The sequence below is a fragment of the Delphinapterus leucas genome, chromosome 20 (genome assembly GCF_059928025.1).
Source record: "Delphinapterus leucas isolate spDelLeu-1000000601 "Yukka" chromosome 20, BTC_Dleu_Yukka2, whole genome shotgun sequence".
Classification (NCBI taxonomy): domain Eukaryota; kingdom Metazoa; phylum Chordata; class Mammalia; order Artiodactyla; family Monodontidae; genus Delphinapterus; species Delphinapterus leucas.
Window position 1 is genome coordinate 27645417 of NC_143148.1, and position 20690 is coordinate 27666106.

The 20690-nt window shown below is 53.4% G+C and overlaps 1 protein-coding gene across 1 annotated transcript in view; it reads left to right on the forward strand.

The window, feature by feature from the left end:
• Positions 1 to 20690, forward strand: part of NKD1 (NKD inhibitor of Wnt signaling pathway 1) — a 90207-nt gene that overhangs the window by 44372 nt on the left and 25145 nt on the right. The window contains exon 4 of the mRNA XM_022555159.2: positions 12016 to 12082. Coding sequence (XP_022410867.1) covers positions 12016 to 12082 — 67 coding nt within the window. The remainder of the gene's footprint in view (positions 1 to 12015; positions 12083 to 20690) is intronic.

Consider the following 20690-nt stretch of genomic DNA (forward strand, 5'->3'; position numbering starts at 1 on the left):
TCCTTCTAGAACTGGCTCGTGGGCCCATTTTTGCTTGCTTTCATGTGCTTTCTTCCAAATGCCTTGCTATTACTTCTGATCGTAGAAGTCCTCATGCACGTTGATGGCAAACAACTGACGACCTTGAATCCGGCGCCCAGGAACAAACCTCTGGGAACGTTCTGGTGCCGGTCTCTCCAGATGGGTCTCTCTGACTACATTGCATGGAAACACATGCAGATAATTTGAGCAGATGCAGTCGGATTCTCTCTACTCTTTGGCAACTGCTTTTCTCTTTCAAGAAAATGCGGGGAATGTCTTTCTGAGTCAGTAAACACAGAGCCGCGTTTAGTCGTCAACATGTATTCGTTGCATGCCTCCTCTGTCAGGCACTGATGTGTGTGTCACATGGCGGTAAGTGCCCCAGAGAAAACCGAGGCAGGGAAGAGGGTGAGGGGGTGGAGGGGACGCTGCAATTTTAAATAGGGGGGTTTGGGACTTCCCTGGTGGCTCAGCGATTAAGAATCTGCCTGCCAATGCAGGGGACACGGGTTCGAGCCCTGGTCCAGGAAGATCCCTCATGCCGCGGAGCAACTAAGCCCATGTGCCACAGCGACTGAGCCTGCGTGCCACAACTACTGAAGCCCGTGTGCCTAGAGCCAGTGCTCTGCAACAAAGAGGAGCCACGGCAATGGGAAGCCTGCATACTGCAATGAAGAGTAGCCCCTGCTCGCCACAATTAGAGAAAGCCCACGCGCAGCAACGAAGACCCAATGCAGCCAAAAACAAACAAACAAACAAATAAATAAATAAACAAATGGGGGATTTGGAAGCCCTCACCCAGGTGATGAGGTGATGGTGACGAAAACGTGAAGGAGGGGTGGGAGGAGGGGATATTTGGCAAAAGAATTCCAGGCAGAGGGAACAGCAAGTACAAAGGCCCTGAGGTAGTGCCAAGCATGTTTGAGCAACAGCAAGGGGGCCTGGGTGGCTGGGGAAGAGTGACAGAAGTAACAGATGAGGGTAGGGAGGTGATGCAACAGATTAGGTGGGGCTTTGCGGGGCGTTAGGAGGACTTGGAGAATGGGGTGGGAGGTGGGTGCAGAGTATAGAAAATGATTGTCATCATCCTGGCGAGGGAGGATGGCCTCTCTGCATGGCCTGGAACACAGGGTGGATGTGGAGGAGGTGAGGACCTGGTGTCAGGGTACCTTTTTTTTTTTTCTCGCGGTACGCGGGCCTCTCACTGCTGTGGCCTCTCCCGTTGCGGAGCACAGGCTCCGGACGCGCAGGCCCAGTGGCCATGGCTCACGGGCCTAGCCGCTACATGGCATGTGGGATCTTCCCGGACCGGGGCACGAACCCCTGTCCCCTGCATCGGCAGGCAGACTCTCAACCACTGCACCACCAGGGAAGCCCCAGGGTACCTTTTAAAGGCAGAGCCAACAGGATGTGTGGTGGATTGAACAGAAGGGTTGGAATAGACGTGGCAGGATGACTCCTGGGTTTCTGGCCTGAGCAACAGGAAGGAGGAAGCTGCCCCAGTTGGACACAGGGAAGAAATCGGGAGCAGGGCTGGGACATGTGAGGTCTGAGATGCCGGCCCAGCAGCTTGATGGAGCTGTCAGGTAGGCAGGGGAGCCGCGTCATTCTTCTTCATGGATCAAGTTTAATGTAAAAATGTAATTTCTTTCTAATAGAAAAACGTCGCATGTAGGGAATTCCCTGGCAGTTCAGTGGTTAGGACTCTGCGCTTCCTCTGTAGGGGGCACGGGTTTGATCTCTCGTCAGGGAACTAAGATCCCGCAAGCTGTGTAGCGTGGCCAAAAAAAGGGAAAAAACCCCAAAACAAAAGCAACAGCAAAAAACCATTGCCTGTTCTCGGTTTAAGAAAGAGAAAGAAGAGAGACAATACAAAATCCAAACAGTCTAGAAAGCTGGACTGCTGGAGGGACAGCTCCTCAGCTCCCCAAGAGTAGCCACTACTATTGAGTGTCCTTCCGGAAACATTCCGGAGAATATGCCTCTTTTCTTTATAAAGACAATGGGATCAGACTCTAGGCTGTTCCTCACCTGCCCACCCACCTGACAGCAGTATGGACCCTGGGACCCCTCACTCCCAGTGTCTTTAACTCTTCTGTTCTTTCATGGCGACCTCTTGTGTGACCCTCAGGGCACTCCTGGGTCACAGGCCCATTTTACAGATGTGGACACTGAGGCACAGATTGGGCGACACATCATCAACTAAGATCCTGAATGAACTGAGTCCTCTGGGAGTCCAGAGGGGTGACCCTTGATTCTGCCCCAGTTCGGTGGAGTGGGGATGTTGGGAAGAAGCAGTCACGCCAGAGCAGGGGCAGGGGTAAGACTTCACCCGGCAGTCAAGGGGAGAGGGCTCTCCCTGCAGAGGAAAGAGCATAGGCAAGGTTTGGAGGCCCTGAGGCAGGCGGTCCAGCCGGTGCGAGTGATGGTGAGAGGTCGTCAAAGCTGGGGTATGGGGGTGAGGTGAGGGACCAGGAGAGAGGAAGGCATGCCTGGTGTCAGCTAGGGTCAGAGGGGCAGGAAGATGACTCCTGCAAGAAATTCAGGGCCAGATGGGGTGGGCTCTGTGTGTGTGTGTGTGTGTGTGTGTGTGTGTGTGTGTGTGTGTGAGAGAGAGAGAGAGAGAGAGTCTGTGTGTGTGTAGCAGGACGGTCCCAGAGTCTGGCCCACACCATTGTTCTCTGGTTCTCTCATGAAAATGACGAGGACTCGGGATATTCGAAACAAGAGGATCTTATTCATCTATTCATTTAAATTAGCAGAAGCAAGAGCCTAAGCGTCTCACTCTCGAGGCTGAGACAAATACCACACTTCCCTGGGTACCCTGGCCGCACGGGGCCCCCAGCTGGGCTGGCCTTGGCCCCGGGGAAGGGCACACAACCTTTCCCCACAACGAGTGGCCCGTGGTCTGGGGAGGCCCCGTTTTCTGCTCAACAGACGACAGCGCCGTCTGTCATAAGCAGCCTGGCTCACGGCCACCCTGCTCGGCAGGGCACACGCGCTGGACCCTGGCAGCAGACCTGGGGCCTGTCTCAAGGCCAGGAGCTGCTGGCAGAGGCAGGCCCAGCTGCTCCATCAGAGGCGCACCCCAGCCCCTTTGGCCTCTCCCGTTATCAGCACTCGGCTGTGGGGCACGGCAGGCCGGCGGCGTGGCAGGCCAGTGGTGTGATGACCAGTGGCACGGCAGACCGGTCGCGTGGCAGGGTCAGCTGGCGGTGGCACGGCTGGCCAGTGGCCAGGCAGGAGGCAGAGACTCTGAGAGGTGCTGAGTGCAGGCAGCCTGCCGGGGATGCTGCTTGAGGCCTCGTAGGGTGAGTGAGGCCCTGCCGGGTCCGGCTTTGATCAGCTGTACGGCGTCCCGAAGACAGCGGGGGTGGAAGAGGATGGGGGGGCAGAGAATGAAACGGGGCCCAGAGAGAGAAGGAACAGCTGTGCTGACGACATGCTGACTGCCTGGTGTGTACTGCACGCTTCCATCAGTGCTCCCATTTCCCCTCTGCAGCTGCCCCGCCGGGGGGGGGGGGGGCGTCGTTTCCATGTTCAGATGGGGAAACCGAGGCACAGACAGGTGAAATCATTTGTACAGAGTCACTCAGTACACAGCAGAGGAGCCAGGGTCAAAATCAGACCGTCCAGTGAGCCACTTAACCTCTCTAAGCCTCAGTTTCCTGGTGGCTGAAGCCGGGCGACAGCGGCACCCAGCTCGTAGGGCTGTCTGGAGCATTTAGCAGCGCACGTAACGTGCTGAGCGGAGCGCTGGCACGTGCCGGGCCCTAACCAAAGAAACGCTGGTTATGATTATCACTGAGTCCTTTATATTCGTGACCTCAGTTACTCCCACACCCCGACAAGCCCGTTGGATCCTGATTTCCAATGTAGAAACTCCTTTGAACACTGACTTGTAGGAAAATTCCACTCACGCAGCCGCAAGCCCCGTTCTCCGCCCAGCCTGGACAATCTGCCTTGCGTTGGGTCATCTCCTCCGAAGAGCACTGAAATCCCGGGGGCTGGAGGCTAGGGCGCCTTCTGGGTCATGCTAAACTTTGCCATTTTCTGCTGGCATCAGCCATTTTCTCCATGTCCAGAAATCACATTCCAAAAGCATGAGCTCTAGAAGGAGGGCCTGTGGTTGGGGGGGCGGGGGGAGGAGCATCTGTTGGGCCGTGAGAACCTTCTTTCATCCAACCTCACCAGCTGCTTGCCTCACCCACCCGGTGCCTCCCCTCTTCCCACCTGTCAGAAAGAGACTGATGGCTCAGAGTGGAGGTGGGCACACACTTCAGCTTTGGGCTCCTTAAACCTTGTGGTTCCCGGAGCACGTTCCACATTCTGCTGGGGGGATGGCCCTTGAGGTCAGTGGTGGACATCTTGTATTTCAATGGTCCTGTATTTGTTTCATATGCATGATTTTTTTTTTTTTTGCGGTACGCGGGCCTCTCACTGCTGTGGCCTCTCCCGTTGCGGAGCACAGGCTCCGGATGCGCAGGCTCAGTGGCCATGGCTCATGGGCCCAGTGAGATCTTCCCAGACTGGGGCACGAACCTGTGTCCCCTGCAACGGCTGTGCCACCAGGGAAGCCCCTGCATGATATTTTTTAAAACCCCAACTCTAACTAGGACATCACACCCAAGATTTTAATGATCTTCTTGCTTACGGCAAGACTAGTTTTTAAAAAAGAGAGAGAGAGAGCCAATTTAAAGAAACGTATGCAGTACTCGTGGTAGCCCATGTGGGACCCAGTTCCGGGGGAAGTTGGGACGATGGCTTATGGATGCTGACAGCTCGCTGGGGTGATAGCCCAGGGAGTGGACTTTGCTGGCTTTTTGCTGCCTGGGGCCGCCTGTGTCTCCAGGACGGGACAAACCCATCTCTGGGGATTATTTGTACCCTATAGGGTCTAGGACCTGGGGCTCAGAGGAAGGGGATGTGGTGGCTCCAGAGTCTGGCACCAAGGGTCAGAAGCCCTCCCCGCCATCCCACTCCCTGCCCACGGTCCACCTTCCTGAGAAGCAATCCTTCAAGTCCAGGAAGGAAGCTCAGGCTGGAGTCCCTGGGATGTGGGCCCAGGGATTACACCTCGAGCAGATTAAAAGCAGCCAGGGAGAAATCTGAGGAATTTTAATTACTGCCGCACATCCCTGGAGTCCTGCAGACCTGGTCCTCGCGCCGGCCAACTCTGCGGGCCTGCCTTCCCCTCCTCCACCCAGCTCGCTGGGCTCCCGCAGTGGGGCTGGGCTTGGGGACACTCGTGGAGGTGCTGCAGCAAAGCAGGTGGTGGCAGCTTCCTCCCTCTGGCTTCCAAGCTTGGCTGGGAATCTTGGGCTCGGGTTTTAGGAGACTGTGGCTTCGTGCTGGGGGTTTTGGGGGTTGGAGCTTCCGGCTGTAAGTAACCTGAATTGGTGTAAACAAGGAGGGCAATTTAGTGGCTTCTGTAACTGTCCTTCCCCAGGAAAGGCCGGTGAGGGTGGGCCTGACTCAGGATTCATCCAACAGATACTTATTGTCTACTATGTATCAGGCACTGTCCTAGAGCAAAACAGACCCGGATCCCTGCCCTTGGGGAGCCTACTTGTTACAGAAGGCTGGGCCTGAGGCGTGAGCGAGCGCCCTCTCCCAGCCTTGGCCTCTCTCTGTCCCTGTGGGAGCTCTCTCCTGGGGTGGGCCTTCTCCAACAGCTGGAGAGGAGATGAGATGCAGCCTTGGCACCAGAGAAGACGTCTTTCCCGCCAGCTCCCGTGAGAAAGATCCCGGGGATGACCCCACTTGGCTTAGCGGATGCTGGGGGACAGGTGCCGGGCCTGTAGTGCCCACGGGTGACCTGCGACCACGGGAGGCTGCGGTGTCCTCAGGGGAGTGGCTGAGGGCTCTGCCCCATTTTGCTCATTTGAGAGGAGGTGCCATTTCTCTTTGGAAGCTGCCCCTTGAGATCTGGGTTCTGCTGAAATCAGGTCCCGGAAGAGTGAGTCTGTTTCCCTTCCATCCCTGGGGAGGAGGGAATCCCCAGCCCTGGAGCCAGGGCCCCCAGAAGCCCCCCCAATGCTGCTGCCAGCACCCTCTATCCCTTCCTCCCGCCCTTGTGGGTAGAGCAGACTTGGGAGGCCAGAGAAGGCTCTCAGGGGCAGAAGTATAAAAGGTCCACAAGTTAGAGGCATATGTTGGAGCTGGGGACATTGAAGCCCAGAAAGTGGACGGCCCTGGTTTTCCTCTCACTCTTGATTCCTGAGTGTAGCCCAAGAGAAGGAGCCGGCCCCCTGCTGGGGGAGGGGGCTGGAGCCCCAGAAGGTCTGTGCTTGAGGGGACCACGAGAATCGTCGTGGCCTGCTGCCCCATTCTCAAGACAAGGAGCCTGGGGCCTGGGGGCCCTAGCCCAGCCCTGCCACTTTTCTCTCCTTAAGTGACCTTGGACCAGCCACTTAATCTCCTGGCTGATCCTCAGTCCCCTTTTTTGTCAAGTGGGTTATTGTGTGCGGTTTTGTTAAAGCAGGTTTTAATGACCCAGGTGACACATGAATATACTTATCTTAAAAATTAGAACAATTCTGATGAAGTTGAAGTTTGTGACTCCTATTTCCCTCCATCTCGTCTCCTTCCCCTCCTTGGGGGTAACCATGGATGTTGGGTACCACGGGATATTGGGATGTGGGTGATCTCATGGTACATGTGTGTGTTTGGTGTTTTCTTGGGTATGCACATAGCATCATACCCTGCGTGTCTTCCATGTGGCGTGGGCTCTGTGTGTCAGTGTGTACAGGTCTGCCTGACTCTTTGGAGCCACTATGTGGTTTTCCACTGTGTAGATCTAGCATACTTTCCTTTGATGGGTGTTCAGCATGTTTCTGACTGTGGGTTGATAGGAACAACGTTGCCCTCAACATCACTGAACTTGAACATGCTTCCCTGGTGCCCACGCATGAGTGTTGTCCCAGGGTAGACACTGAGGCATTGAATCACTGGGTATTAGGGTTAGGCTCTTCTGAGCACGTGGCAGGAGTAGGGTGCTACAGAAGGAGGAGAAAAGTTCATGCTTGTGTTCCCACCTTTGCATCAGACACCGTCCTAGGTATTTTGTCTGCGCTTTCTTACGGAGTTCTCTTTGACATCGGAATCCCCGTTTTACAGAAGAGTAAAATGGGGCCCAGAGGGGTTAAGTAAAGCGTCTGCTATCACTCAGCTCCCAAGGGCGGGCAGGCAGGCGCCTGCCTCCCAGGTCCGGCTGGGTTCTGGGAACGGAGCATCCCTGCCCTGACCGGCCAGAGCTTGCTCTCCAAGGGCCCTGCCCACAGCAGCGGCAGTTCCCCAGGAACGCTGCCTCTGTGCAGTGTGCTGAGAAGAGGGAGCTCGCCAGGAATTTCCTGGATCAGGTCCAGGGCAGACTGCTTGGATCTAAGGGTTACAGGGTGGCTGGGTCCTGCCTCCCACTCTTCTCTTCCCCCGGCGTGTCCCAGCCCTGTGCATTCTTGGAATCTATAAGTTGTGCCGTGTTCTGTGGGCACCAGGAGTTTCCTTTGAAACCCCGTGGCACTAACATCTGTTAGCTCTTAGAGAACAGATTGACAAAGATTGACAAAGAACTGCTGGGGCAGGCAATGGGGAGAGATATTAAGCTCAGGGTTATGAAGTCTCAAAGACAAAGAGGAAAAACCCCAACCGAACTCCAGCCCGCTCCCCAAGGCCCTGTTTTGATGTGGGTTCCCGTCTCCGGAGGCCTTATAAGGCATTGTGCCTGCAGTTCTGGGCTCTGGGCTGGTGCTGGCTGCAGTCTCGGCACCCGGAGGAGCTGCCCTCTCTTCCTGGGGCCCAGCATGGGGCAGAGGAGGGCAGTGCTGGGACTTGGGAGGGAGGCAGGTCCGGATCCTGTGGCCTGAGAGGCCACCAAGCCCGGCCACTAGGCAGGAGGCAGCCTGGCACCAGGCTGGGTGGGGCAGAAGTTCTGGGGATCCAGGAAAGTCTTTGATGAGAATTTGGAGCAGAGGCTGAGTCTGACTGTCCTGGAGGCCAGAGCAGAGGGGGCCTGGCACCAGGGGGCCAGAGTGATGGTTGAGTGGACAAAGGGAGCTCACTGCATACCATGCCCCGAGTGTGGGCTTCCTATAGGGCAGTGGTGAAGGGTAAGGGTTTTGGAGCCAGGCAGCCTGCCTTCAATCTTGGCTCTGACACTTACTAGCTGTGTGACCTTGGGCAAGTCACTTAACCTCTATGTGCCTCAGTTTCATCATCTGTAAAGTGGGGATAATAGTGGTTCTACCTCAAAGGACTGCCCTGGGGATTAAATGCAAAGCACTAGAAATGTGCACCAGGCAGGAGAACAGCGTGTTTCTCGGTGTCTGCAGGGGCACTTTGGGTCTGGTGAGCTTTGCCCAGCAACGTTCTGGTAGCCATTTGACAATAAGAGTCGGAGTAATAAACAGTAAATACTGTCTGTCGAGCCCCCATCGTGGTATCAGCTGTAATGCTAAGTACTTTTCGTGCAATGGCTTGCTCGGTCTTCACACCCACCCTGAGACAGTGTGACTGCTCTCATCCCTGTGCCCAGCTGGGGAGACTGAGGCACACTGGAGATAAAGCTCCTTCCCCCAGATGACCGGCTTGTGTGATGCAGAGCTGGAATTTGAACCAAGGTCTGAGCAACGCCAGTTCCATGCCCTGCACCCTCCATGCTAGGGTTCCCACTGGGGCTCGTGGCTGTCGAGGGGTACAAGTGCCTTCCTGCAGGATGGTCCTGAGGGCCTGGCCCCAAACCCTGCATGCAGGGCTCCCGGCTGACTCTTGGCCCTGTCCCAAATCTACTGGGGAGGAGCCGTGGGGCTTTTGAGTCCTGCAGGACAGATGGGAGTACTTGGCCCCTGACCCACTGGAGCTGCTGGCTGGGCTGTTTTCTTGCACTTCTTTAAGCATGATTCTTGGTCCCTGGCAAGTGCCAGGACTCTTGGCCACCTCTGTCCCCATGCCCACAGGAGCCCCGATTCCACTGTACAAGCTCAGGCCAGGCACCGGAAGGAGGTGGCTCAAGTCTTGGCTCTGCTGATGATCCAGAGCCAGTCGCCTGGTCTCTTGCAGGCTCCTCCTTGTTTAAAGCCAGGGCTATTGGGAACCCTGTTCTCCAGAGGTTCTGGTGAAGATTCCAGTTGGTCGGTGCCTCATACATCATGAGTGCTTGGTGATGTAAGTGACTGTCATTGGCATCATATTCCTGTCTCATTCCTTGAGGGTTGGGGCACTTTCTTTGTAAAAAAAACACAATAGCAATTATACCTCTCACTTTACAAGTTGCAAATCAGTTTTTTGAGCATCTGTTCCTTGAGAGATGGAAAGAGCAGGGCTGCTATGATGATAAAGGGAGACAATATAAAGTGCTCGGCACATAGGAAAGGCACAATAAGTGTCAGCTCTCTTCTTATTGTTGTGGTTTATCACCATGCCCATTTTACAGGTAAGTAGATTGAGGTTCGCAGAAGGCAGTGGCTGGCGCCACATCCAGGGCGAGGGCGGCCATGGAACCAGGATGCGATCCTGTGTCTGGCTCAACATTTTACGTTGCCTCTGGCGCAGTGATTCAAAGCTTGAGGACCACAGACACGGCACTCCTCAGGCCCCGGGCTGTCTGGGTCAGTGGAGGAAATGAATTTTTGCCAGAGTTGGGCACCTGCACTGCATTGTGTGTCAGCAGACCACGGTGCTGAGGAGCCTTTGATCTGTTATACAGAGCAGGGTAAGTTTTACCGGGAAGAGACCGACCCCAGAACTTGCCAGAACTCTGCTTTAATATGCAGAGACATATCTTTAATATGTCAGAGAGCTGGGTCCTCTCAGCTGACAGTTCTTCTCAGAGAGCATTGAAGCCGTCATCAGAGTGATGACTGTGGGTGTGTTATACACACCGCGAGGCATCGTTACAGGGCTTCCAGACGGCTGCTTTGCTGCTGGTGACATTTGGAGTCTTTAAACTCCTCTGAGTGTGCCAGTAAAAAGATGCAGGTGCCCGAAAGTTTCCACCTCACAGGTCCTGTCGGCCTTGCCAGGAGTGGTCAGGGTGGCACAGAGGTCAGCGCCGGCTCCCAGCCTCCACAAGGCCCCAGCACAATCAGGTGTGTCGTTTCCCTTGAAGATGGTCGCCCGCTCCTGTGAGGAAGCGCTGCCTGCCAGCCTTTCCAGGGAAGCGGCATCCGTCTTCCTCTGGCATGAAAGATCGACTCTAATTGGCTGCTGGGGCATCCCAGCCATCTAATGATGCCAACCGAGTGCGGCCCTTTCCTGTCACCGTCTCCCAGTTCCCCTGTCAACTCCAGCTCTGTTAACACAAACAGCCAGTTTACAAGCCCAGGAAGTGTTCGGTGATTATAATAATTGGCAGAGGAGGAGAGAGAAGACATCCTGACTCGAGGAATAAAGCAGCCTGGTTTTGAAGTCCATGGGACACCAGGAGTCTGAATGACCACATTTGAACAACCTCTAAGGAAGAGTGTGTAATGCCCCAGAACGATTTGAAAGAAGAAAGAGAACAGAGAAAACCATCTCTAATCCATAAAACGTTAGCTGTTCATCTTTAAAAAACATACATGCAAGAGACTTATCTCCAGCTGTGTCCAATTGATAAGATCAGCTATACAAAGCATTGTTTTTCTTTTGTTAATCAAGGCGAGCTCTGGTTTTTCTTTCAAGCATCTCCAGTGCAGGATTTTTTTTTCTTCTGATTTTTCAAGAAGAGGGTGTTTTTTCTTTTTCTTTATACTTTTTTTCTTTCTTTTTCAAAAGGAGAAGTTGGTGAGAGCTGCTGAGTTTGGGCTTTTTTATTGCTTGCCTTTTTGTGGGTCAAGAAGCACTGCCATAGCATCCTGTGGGCATTAAAAAAGATAAAGCAGTGTGACACCCCGCCCCCCCACAACCTCATCTCTCCTCCCCCAAAGAGGAGCATTTCCCAACGTGGGTTCCTCAGAACACAAATCCCGTGTGATGCTTTTGAAAAACAAAACTTCATGGTCTAAATAGGTTTGAGGGGTGCAGCATAAGCTACTGCTTAGATATCCGCAGCATCCGTTACCATAGTAAGTCCTGCAGTAAGGGGTCTCGTTTACCTTTGTTTAAAAGAGTCTTTTTTGATCACTTTACTCCTCCTGGCAGAATACCAATAAATACAGAAGACGGTTTGACAAGCGCTAGCCTGTTCTCCTCTGTACCTAGAGTTGTCCTACTGGGGTGGGGTCAGATAGATGGGACCTTTATTGCCATCCCAGAAATTTCCCAGCCTCCCAGCCTGTGGACCAAACAAACTTCCCTTGCCAGCCTGACAACACCTGAGTGGCAGCCTCACCACTGATTGGGAGCAGCTCTGCTACGTGGGATGAGATACCGGACATTTTTAACTCATGCTTGGGGACCAAGGCAAGGCGTGTGCAGGCCAGTAGCTGGAAGGTGTGTGTGTTGGGGGAGATGCGGGAGGCGTGATTGAAGGTCAGTTGAAGGCGGAGCCTATAGCTTTCTAGATATTGTGCTGAAGAGTTTGGGTTTGTGTTAGGGAGCCCGCTCTATAGCACACCAGGTCCTCTTTATAAACCCACCAAGACAGCCCACCTGGGACCCTCTGGTAGAGGAAGGATCCAAACTGAGGTCTCTTCTTGGGACCCACAGGGGTGACTGTGGTCCCGAGTCCATCAAGTTGGCTCAGAGGGATAGAGGAGGGACATTTTCTGATCTCATCTTTGTCTTTTTCCAGGGTGGAGGGTGGAGCTCCCTTTCCGGGGGAGAAGTGTGGTCCTGTGTAATGTTTTGTGGCGGGCTATAAGCTGAGAATAACTTAGTTCCTAAAAAGTAGTGCAGTAATTAACTTTTCAAGTGTGATAGGATCTACATAGTTGACCTAAATTCCAATCAGAACAGGGTCGCTGCTTCTTTGCAACCAGCCACACACACGTTCACAATGCCACCTTGACCATAATGATGCCAGGTTCCTACCTGACCCCAATACTCCTTTAATATCCCTGCTTTTTCTTCCTATAGGAGCTCGTGGGCGAAGTTTTCAGAGAAACGCTCAGCGAGGAGGAAGAGGAAGACTTTCGGTTAGAAGGTATTGGAGTCCATTGCTTTCTTCCCAAAGGCAGTGAGGTGGGGAAGGGCCATCTGGTCTACCTCATGCCCCAAGTACCCTCCAGAAAACTGGCAGACCAGGTGGAGGAGGACAGGACTCTGACTCTCGGTGGGGGTGGGCTGGGAGTAGGTGGGGTGAGAAGCAAGAGGGAAGTGTAGCATCTCGTAGGTCCACTCCGGGAGTGGATTCAGACCACCCAGGCTCACATCCTGGCCCTGCTCCGTGTTAGCCGTGGGGTCTTGAACAGGTTGTTTGACCTCAGCTTCCCCGTTGGGAGTGAGCATAGTGACCACTCATAGGCCCCTCAAGCAGAGTTAGGTATGTAGTGAGCACTGCATGAAGTAGCCCTTGTGTTTCTCTGCTTGTGTCACTCACCTGGAGCAGGGGTATGCGCACACGCACGAACACCCCCAGCCCCTCCCCGCTGTCCTCTGTAGCTCTCACTCCTTTCTTTCTTCAAGGAGAAGCACTGCATTGTAGAAAGAATTAGGACACTCGAGCAGAGGGCCGGCCAGCCACTGGCATGCTGATTTGACTTTGGGAAGCCATGTACCCTTTTGGAGCCCAAGCTTCCATGTTTGTAGAATGGGAACGAGGGCCTTTTCCTGCCTGATTCCCTGAGCTGGTGAAAGGACCGGATGGGATCGGAAAGCATTTGCTGAAAGGGATAGCGTTTCCCTTTTTTACTCTGAATCAGAGGAGAGCATCACTGAACTGGGGCAGCCTTATGACAGTAAAGCCCTCTCTGCTGGGACCAGGACAGGCAGCTGTTAGGATAGCTGGGTGCCCAGGGGTCTCTGGGGGGGAATCTAGGCCTTGGAGGGCTTGTAGGGCCTTGACAGGAGAGGAGACTGTGCCGGGAGGTTCTGGAGCGGAGCCTGGGCCAGACCCGAGGACTGTGGCCACGTGGGGCCTGAGAGCTGTGATAAATGTAGAATCCCTGGCTCCACCCAGGCTACTGAATCCAGTCTGCCCTGCAATAGGCTCCCCAGATAACTTGTATGCTCATTGTACTTTGAGAAGCGCTATTTTGAGAGATTCATTCAGTAGCCCGGGAGCTGGAGGCTGGCTGGAGACCCAGATATCTCTCAGGCTTTGCTTAAATTCGAGCAGGTCCTGAATAGAAGGGGAACAGACAGCTCTGTCCAGGCTCTGGGGTGTTTCCCTTGAGCATGTTTGCCTGTGGATCTGGTGGCTACACGCAGGGATTCAGTGGCTTTGATTCTCGTTGTGCCCTGGGCTCCCCGGAGCCTCAGCTATTATCCTCAGCTCCATGGAAAGACGCTGGGGCTTGGTACCTAGAGTAGATCTGGGGAGTCAGGTAAAGGTCTGCAGGATGTAGGGTCTGGAGGCTGAGGTGACCCCAGACATTGATTACATGGGCTTCAGCACTCATTCCATTTTCTATTCATTTGCTCATTCACCTGGTAACTTAGCAAGTTCATCCTCTTGTTCATTCATCCTTCCATCTATTCCGTCCACCATTTATTCACTATCCATCCAAGCACCCACCTGTCCACTCATCTGTCTATCCATTCATCTACCCATCACTCACTCACCACCCACCCAATAATCCATGACCTACCCCATCCAGCACTCATCCATCCGTTTGTTGCTCCCCCTATCACCCAGCCATCACTGCCTATTCATTCATCTACACCCATCCATCAGCTGGCCTGCCTTTATCTATCACCTAGCCACCCATAATCCATCCTCTGCCCATCTCTTCATCATCCATCACTCATTCCTTAACCCATTTAACCATCCTCCAGTTACCATCCATCTATCTCACCATCTGTCTATCTCTTCATCATTTATTGGGTCCCTGGTCACTACCCCAAATGAGGCACTTCTCTGGCCATTGAGGCTCAGTCTGAAATCATGTAATTGATTTCACATGAGGCATCTTTCCCTGCAGACATGAAATGGCCTGCCCACAGAATCCGCCTCTCTCTGCTTTGTTTGATCTCTCTCGGCAGAGCATGAGCCCTGTTGTAATGAAGTAGGAAGAGCACTTGGCCTAGGAACCCATAGACCTGGCTCCCCTGCCAGCTCCTGCAGTGACTTGCTGTGGCTCTTGGCCAGGCCCCTCCCTCTTGGGGCCCCTTCGCCCTCTGTGACATGATGCGTGGGGATGTGGACTCTGTGGCTGCTCAGAGGACGTGGGTGCCTTGTAGGGAGGATGAACTGCTGTGGGGTGGTACTTACAAACATTGGTTGATGGATGGGGGATAAATAGGAGGTGCCCGAGGGTCCCAGCTCCTGTTGGGGAAAAGTGTGGAGATTGGTGGCACTTGGTCTGTCCCTACGGCCCACCAGCTGCAGGTCGAGCTTTGAGGGCAGCCTGGGCACCTTGCCAATCACTCATGGTGTCCAGGCACATCAGTGCCACCACTGACGAGGGGAGGGGTTGGGAGCCACTAGCCTGACTCAGTTTCCCAACTGAGGGGTTAGATCAGGTTGCTGGTGGTCAAGTTTCCAGCCCTTTTCTTCAAACAAAAGCTTACACAGAAGCACAAAAGGTAAGACAGACCAGGTTGCCGAGAGATGTGGTGTGTTATATTCAGTATGTTATCTTTTATGTAAAAAAGGGTACCAGACAGTACTCTGTATTTCCTTGTATATATGAATGTACACCACATATGTATGTATACTATTGTGTAGCTAGAGGTCTAGACGGACAGAAACAGTAGTTCCTTCTGGACGGGGAGGAAGAGACTAAAATTGGAAAGCGTGGTCAGAGGGTTGTAGTATTAACTGTAATTCACGTTTTACGTTTTACAAGAAGAATGTGATCATATATTCCTTTGAAATGAAAGACTAATAACAGAATTAAAAAGTGAAAATAGTGTAAATATAGCAGTAGGGTGGGACTGCTCTGGGCCTGCCTGTGTGGCCCCTGAGACTCCTTGGAGGTGATGCTGGCCCCAGTGACCGTCTGTGGTTCTCCGGCCACCGTTGGCGCCAGGTCCGAGGCGCCCCCTCCTGCCCCAGGATGAAGGACATGGCTGTGGACGGCAGGCCACCCCATGGCTAGGCCTGGTGAGAGTAGCTCTGCCGAGTCTGGCCACGGAGAAGCGTCCACCTGGCCTGGAGCTGGGGCTGCGGGCATCCCTCTGTGCCTCGGGCCAAGGGAGAGCAAGCTGAATCCTGAATCTCTTCTTTGTCTTCCTGTCGACCAAGTTCATTGCCTCTTGGCTGGCTGGAGGGCTGTTAAGGGAAAAAAAGGCCATCTGAGGCGTGAAGATAAAAAGAAGTCTTTTAGCCATCCCAGGAGAGGATGGCTTCAGCTCCTGCGTTGTTATGTAAAGCCGGCCCTAATCCAGCGTCTTAACTGCCTTAACTGGCCAGCTGGGAGCTCACGGGATGGGAGATTAAGGCTGGGCTTGGAGCTAGGGCTGGGGCTGTGAGCTCCTTTTGAACTGTGCAGAGAACAAAGTAAGCATGAAAAGTCCCGCACTCCAGAGCTGGCCGGGTGTGGAGGGCGGGACCCGCGGCTTGGGGGCTGGGGGGGGTGGCGGGGTGGCCAGAGGACCTTCTTCTGCTGACCCAGCAGGGCGCTGAGGACTGGGGAGGGTCATCCCACACTTCACTCCAGTGCCCACCGACGTCCCCACCTCCCCAGTTGGGCAGGATGACAGGTGGTGGCAGCCTGTGGCTTGTGGCCCGAGGTGGACATTGGTGTCAGGCCTCCGGGAAGCACTGTGTCTGGGGGTGTCCTCCCGACCCAGCAAAGACTGAAGTACTGTTCCCGTCAGGAGGGGGAGACCTGTAAATGGTCGCAGGCCCCTTCTCTCCAGCGTCTTAGCTCTCTCCCACCTCTCACCCTCAGCCTCTGCCCTCTGAGTCTCAGTATCGTGGCTGTTTCTTGTCTGTTGACCTCTTTGCTTGGAGGGGACAGCGGGCAGAGTGCAACCAGCTTGGCATCTTCCATAGAAAGTTGACTCCACAGAACCCAGTCCTGCCTTCATTAAGGACCAAAAGCCGCTGAGTCAGGCGGCCCTTCCCACGGGGACCAGGCCGCCCCTCCAGGCTCCCAGGGCTGCTGCCAGGCAGGCCTCCATTTGGCCCAAGCCGGCTTTCTCCTGGCAGAGTCCGTGGGGGTCTCTGCTTCCCTGGCCGTGGTCCTGCCGAGCAGAGCAGTGGTGTTGGGACTGAGACCCGGACGGCTGAGCAGCCCCACTGTGAGTCCAGCGCCTGTCCCAGTCTGCATGGCTCGAACTTTGTCTTCCTGCAACCCCATCGGAGTGCATGAGAGGCACCCTTCTCCCTTTATTCTGAAGTCAGACCCCAGATCCAGCCTGGCTTTACCACCACTCACTGTGTGACCTTGGGAGAGTCACTTAACTTCTCTGTGCTTCAGTTTCTTGTTGGGGGCAGTCGTAGTATTCCTTCCTCAGAGTTCCTGTGCAGATGGCGAGGTTATATAAGCCCCGAGAACAGCCCTGGTTCAGAGTATGCCCGTGTCTGTGAGCTGTCCTGACTCTTGTCTCGTGGGTTCCTCTTTCTTGAGGGGGAGCCAACTGGTGTTTGTAATTATTTACTAGTCCAGATCAAAGAAGGCCTATTTTCAAAGCTTCTTTAATCCTATTAGACTCTCTGAGTGTCTCCTATCACTCTCAGTGCGCAACATAGCCTGGCATGCCATAAGTGCTCAATAAATACAGATCTTCCTTGACTTATGATGGGGTTACGCCCCAATAAACCCATTGTAAGTTGAAAATATCGTTAGTCGAAAGTGCATTGCGTACAGCTAACCTACCGAACGTCATAGCTTAGCCTTGCCCACTTTACATTAGCCTACACTTGGGCAAAATCATCTAACGCAAGACCTATTTACAATCAAGTCTTGAATAGCTCCTGTCCTTTATTGAATGCTGTACTGGAAGTGAAAGACAGAATGGCTGTCTGGGTACAGAATGGTTGTAAGTGTATGGATTACTGACCCTCGTGATCGTGTGGCTGACTGGGACCTGGGACCCACTGCTGCTGCCCAGCATCACAAGAGGGGTTGTACTGCGTGTATTGCCGGCGCGGGAAAAGATCCAGCTTTGAAATTCGGAGTAAGTTTCTACTGATTGTGTATCATTTTTGCACCATTGTAAAGTTGAAAAATTGTCAGTGGAGGACGTCATGACTGTGCTCACAAGAAGAATGAAGCCAACACCATGAAGTCGCTGGAGTCAGGCCCCCAGGCAGGCCCCATGTGCCCCCACTCCAGTCCATCCAGGCTCCCAGGTATGAGATGTCAACCATTCACAGAGCAGAGGAGCCCTTGGGAGGCCGTTAGTCCCCTTCCTTTGCGGTAAGAAATCTGAGGCCCAGAGAGGGGATGTGACCTGTCCAAGGTCACACAGCAGACTGAGGACAGTCTCTTCCTCACTCAGCAAGTATTTACTGAGTACCTGCTGCAGGTGTGGGGCCTTGCTGGGCTTTGGGTTCGAGCCACCCACGAGGTCGGCAGACCTTGCTGTCAGGGTGTCGACATGGAGGAGGCAGGGTAGTGGATAAATAAGCCAGGGAGTGAGCGAGCACACAAGGCTCTGGGAGTGGCGCTCTGTGAAGAGGTGACACCCAGGGAAGGGTGGAGTGTGACAGGCCTCTCTGAGGAGGTGACATTTCAGCAGATATGCAGGTACCAGGAACGAGCCGCCACGGGAGGATGTGAAGGGTGAGCCGAACCCCAGATGGGAGGAACGTGGGGTTTAGGGGAGCACAGAGGGGAGGCCCATGTGGCAGCAGGAGACCTGGGGGATGAGCATGGGGCCACGGGCTTGGGTTTCACGCTGCTTTTGGAGAGAAACTGTGGGAAAGTTTGAGGCAGGAGAGTGCCAGATTCTGACTTCCACATTCACCAGTTAATTGTGGCTCCTGGGAAGGTTGGGTCATTCCGAGGAAGGAAGGAAGCAATGAAAACAGGAGGTGATTGCGATAGTGCAGGGGAGAGGTGATGGCCTTGGCCTAGCCTGGGGCTGAGGGGCTGGAGAGAAGTGGATGGGTCTGGGGGAGAGGGGGGAGGCCTGGGAGACAGGAGGTGGATGGTCGGGGGGGAGGGAAAGAAAGGGATCCCGGGCACACCTTAGAGTTTTGGCTTAAGGAACTAAGGAAATGTTGCTGGCACTTCTGCGGTGGAGGTATTGGCAGGTGACAGTCAAGGCTTTTGTTTCTGGATATGTCAGTTTCAAGATGCCTGTTTGACATGCAGGTAGGGATGCTGAGTAGACAGTTGGACACCGAGTCTAGGGCTCAGGGATCATTTGGGGAAAAGAGAGAGAGAGAGACAGAGAGACAGAGAGAGAGAGGGAGAGAGTGAGGACTTCTCAGGAAGTGGCCACAGATAGCTCCATGGGAGTCCTGGGTGAGGCTTGTCAATTGGTGGGGCTGGCCGGTGGTTCCCATAAGTCTGGGAGGAAGGGGAGTTCACTGCAGAGCAGCAGGGACCCCCAGACAGAGGGGGCAGGCAGGCCACACCCCGCTGGCTTCTCTCCCTCAGTTCAGAGCCTGTCCTGCCGGTGAGTGTCAGTCGCCCAGACTCCACTCCAGTGCAGTCCCCCCAGAAGCCCGGGCTTCAGCCGTGACAGCAGTTTCTCTCAAGTCTGTTCTTCATAAAAGCTCAGCTTGAACAGTGGAAATTCTGACTGGTGTCAGATACCGAGGAGGCTTTCATAGTTTCAAGTAGCTCGGGGTTAGATTTTAAAAGTTGAATTTCATCACATGTTTTAACTTGGGCGGGGATGGGGGAGAGTGGAAGGGACATGATATTTTTAGCCCAAAGAAGGCTTTTTTCCCTTTCCCTCTCCCTCTCCCGGCGTTTCCCCCTCCTTCCCCCAACAGATGTTTCGTCTCAATCCTATTCAAACCTCAAAGCAGAGTGGCCATCAACCTTATGCTCTGATGAGAAAAAAAGGCCAGAATGCTATTTGTTGGGAAGGGTTTTTTTTTTTTTTTCTCCTTTCTTCTTTCCCCTCAGTCACAACTGGCCCTTAAATAAAATCTACTTACAGAAAAATGTAACCTGGGGAAGCAGGAGTGAGGAGAAAAAAACCCAGGAAGGGGTAGACACCTGCTGGTGGTGCCAGAAACCAGCTTCGAGAGTATTGCACTGGGTCAATTATATGTTGTTGTTGGTTTTGTTTTTCCTGAAAAGCAAGGGCTCCAAGTGATGGATAGTTAAGTCAGGATTCTTTGGGTTCTTTTGGATATGCAACCCAAGCTCGCTTAAGATCTGGCTCATGCAATTGAAAAACTCTGGGGTAGATCTTGCCTAAGAAGGGCTGGTTGGATCCAGGAGCTCAAACCATGTCATCGAAACACACACACATACACACACATAGTTCATCCTCTCTCCCTCCATCATCTCTCCCTCTGCCCTCTGTTAGTCTCTCCCACTAAGGTAGCCAAGATGACTACCCTGATCTGGGTGCTCACATCCTACAAGCTGAGCTATCGCAGGTGAAAGAGAGCTCCCAAGTCCATTATTTCTTGCAGAAGTTTGATTCTTACTTTACTGGACAAAGTAGGTATAGATTTTGTGGGACCCAAGCTTATCCAGTTTGGTGGGGTCTTCTTTAAGAAAAAGAAGACATGCTTCTCTTTCATAACTATGAACCAGTTATATACAAATATATGTATTTATATATTACTGTTTACAATATCTTTCCCACTAAACCTAAATAAATATATCCCCAACTCACCCTCCCCTTAGCGTGATTCCAGAAACGCTCGTGTTCACTCCAATACCATGTGGCACAAGGGGACGTGTGGGAAGTCAGAATGGGAAGAGACAGCGTTCTTAAACGATTGAGGATAAAATATCTAATTTTGAAAGTGCCACAAAAACAACCAAACAACCAAGGTCAACACATTCCAACTTGGAAGAGGCCCGTGCAAGCGAGAGGCCCAGAAGCTCTAGCTTCGTTAGCTCCACGATGAACTGTCCTTTGCCACTGAGCTAAGTCACAGGGCCATCAGGATGAAATAAGCTGGTCGGGTCTGGGTGCTGGGCGCATCCCGGAAGCTCGGAGTGGGATCAGCCCCCGGTAAACCAGATGGATTGAGATGGGGGAGGGGTGGCCCCCTAGAGAAAACCCAGATGCTATTATCAGAAGGGGAGAATGGTTGTGGGACAGGCAGGAACAGGTGTTAACTCTCGTTGTGTGACAAAGTGGAGAGAACAGTGGCTGGGGAGGCAGGAAACTGGGAGTTTAGTTTTCTGTTCCTACACCGTCTGCGTTCACATCCTGATTGTGCTGCTTCCTGTTGTTTCATTTTGGTGATGATGATGGTGAGACACTTCTACGTAGGGTGACAGGCACTGTAATGTATGTTGGAGCTGCAGCAGGAGCATTCAGTCAAATGAATAATGATCATAACAGTATAATCGGGGATCACTGAGCAGCGAAATCTAACCTAGCCCCTGAGGGCATGAGGGCATTTCTTCTCAGAGGTAGGGACGTTTACAGTGAAGACCTGAAAGGTGGACGGGAGTTGGAGAGACAGAAAGAGTGTGCTCTTGGTGGGGGAAAAGCAGCTCGGTGGAGAGATGGGGCTGAGAGACAGCAGCGGGGAAGTGGCTCAATCAAGTTTG